The following is a 1359-nucleotide window of genomic DNA, read 5'->3' on the forward strand; positions in this document are numbered from 1 at the left end:
GTGAGCAATATTATAGGTACAAATGAATAAAAGTAAATGATAAGATATACATCTTTATTTTTCTTTCTGTGAAATCAAATAACAATATAACAATCATACTTTAGTACATTAATTTAACTCTAAAGAACCAAAATTTAATCCCCCTCTCCCATCATCTCTGAACTCGCCACTGTTTCGTAATGCTATAGTTCCTGCGAAGCCACTTACTTCATTGCTTGTAAGCCCTTCATCAGAAAAAACAACTGCTCCCTGATTGCCAAATCTTCCATCCCCTAAGATACTTATTCCACTGTCATCAAATCTTCCCTCTCCTCCAAAGCCACCTCCTCCACTTCCGCCAAACCTTATATCTCCTCCAAAGCCACCTGCTCCACTTTCGCCAAATCCTACATCTCCAATACCACCTACTCCACTTCCTCCAAATCCTTCATCTCCTCCAACAAAGGTGCCTACTCCGCTGCCGCCGAATCCTCCATCTCCTCCAAAGCCATTTACTCCGCTGCCGCCGAATCCTCCATCTCCTCCAAAGCCATTTACTCCGCTGCCGCCGAATCCTCCATCTCCTCCAAAGCCATTTACTCCACTGCCGCCAAATCCTCCATCTCCCCCAAAATCACCTGCTCCTCCGATGGCCTGACCCCCTCCATTGGCGGCGGCACTGAGCGCAGTCTCAAGATCAACACCAATAGGAAGGGTTGGATTTTCTCCTTCTTCGTAGTTGACGAAGTAAACTTCAGGATCAGAAGGTGGAGGAGCAGTGACCTCGATCACTCGTTGGCCTCCTCCTCCATCGTTCTTGTTCAGGACGAACACGATCTGCTCTTGGCGGGGTGGAGGAAGGATGATGGGATCGGGTGCTGGTCCTGCTTCCGGAACACGAACGAACACGATATTTTCTTCCACTCTCGGTGGTGGCACACTTGGTGGCGGACCAACTGGTTGCCGAGGCACTTCAGGAGCGGTGAATACATAGATGGTTCTTCTTACTTTAGGAACAACGCAAGATCCGTCTACATGCAGGATCTCTCCATCACGGCAGGCACCGGAAGGACCTCCAGAACCCCCAGTATATCCAGCACCGGACGAAGATTCATGCGAAGATGCGCCAACAACACCACTAGTGAAACCGTTTCCTCCCTGTATTTCGATGCCACTGGTAAAACCAGAGGAGAATCCATTCTTTGATGACGATGGGAGACTGTATCTCTGCGGTTTCGCTAAAGCTGCAGTTATGAGCAGTGTAATTGCCTGAAAATATTGATTTAGTATTAATTTGCACTCCACATCAGAATATAAACATATTTCTGCATCCAGTAATAAATCCTTAAGATTAGTTAGAAACAAATCCTTTAGCTATGG

General features: G+C 46.7%; 1 protein-coding gene across 1 annotated transcript in view; it reads right to left on the reverse strand.

The window, feature by feature from the left end:
* Window positions 1-108: 108 nt before the first annotated feature.
* The window catches only part of LOC119587321 (uncharacterized PE-PGRS family protein PE_PGRS3-like), a 1393-nt gene continuing 142 nt past the window's right edge, over window positions 109-1359 (reverse strand). Inside the window, exon 2 of the mRNA XM_037936071.1 lies at window positions 109-1248. Coding sequence (XP_037791999.1) covers window positions 109-1248 — 1140 coding nt within the window. The remainder of the gene's footprint in view (window positions 1249-1359) is intronic.

The sequence above is a fragment of the Penaeus monodon genome, chromosome 22 (assembly GCF_015228065.2).
Source record: "Penaeus monodon isolate SGIC_2016 chromosome 22, NSTDA_Pmon_1, whole genome shotgun sequence".
NCBI lineage: Eukaryota > Metazoa > Arthropoda > Malacostraca > Decapoda > Penaeidae > Penaeus > Penaeus monodon.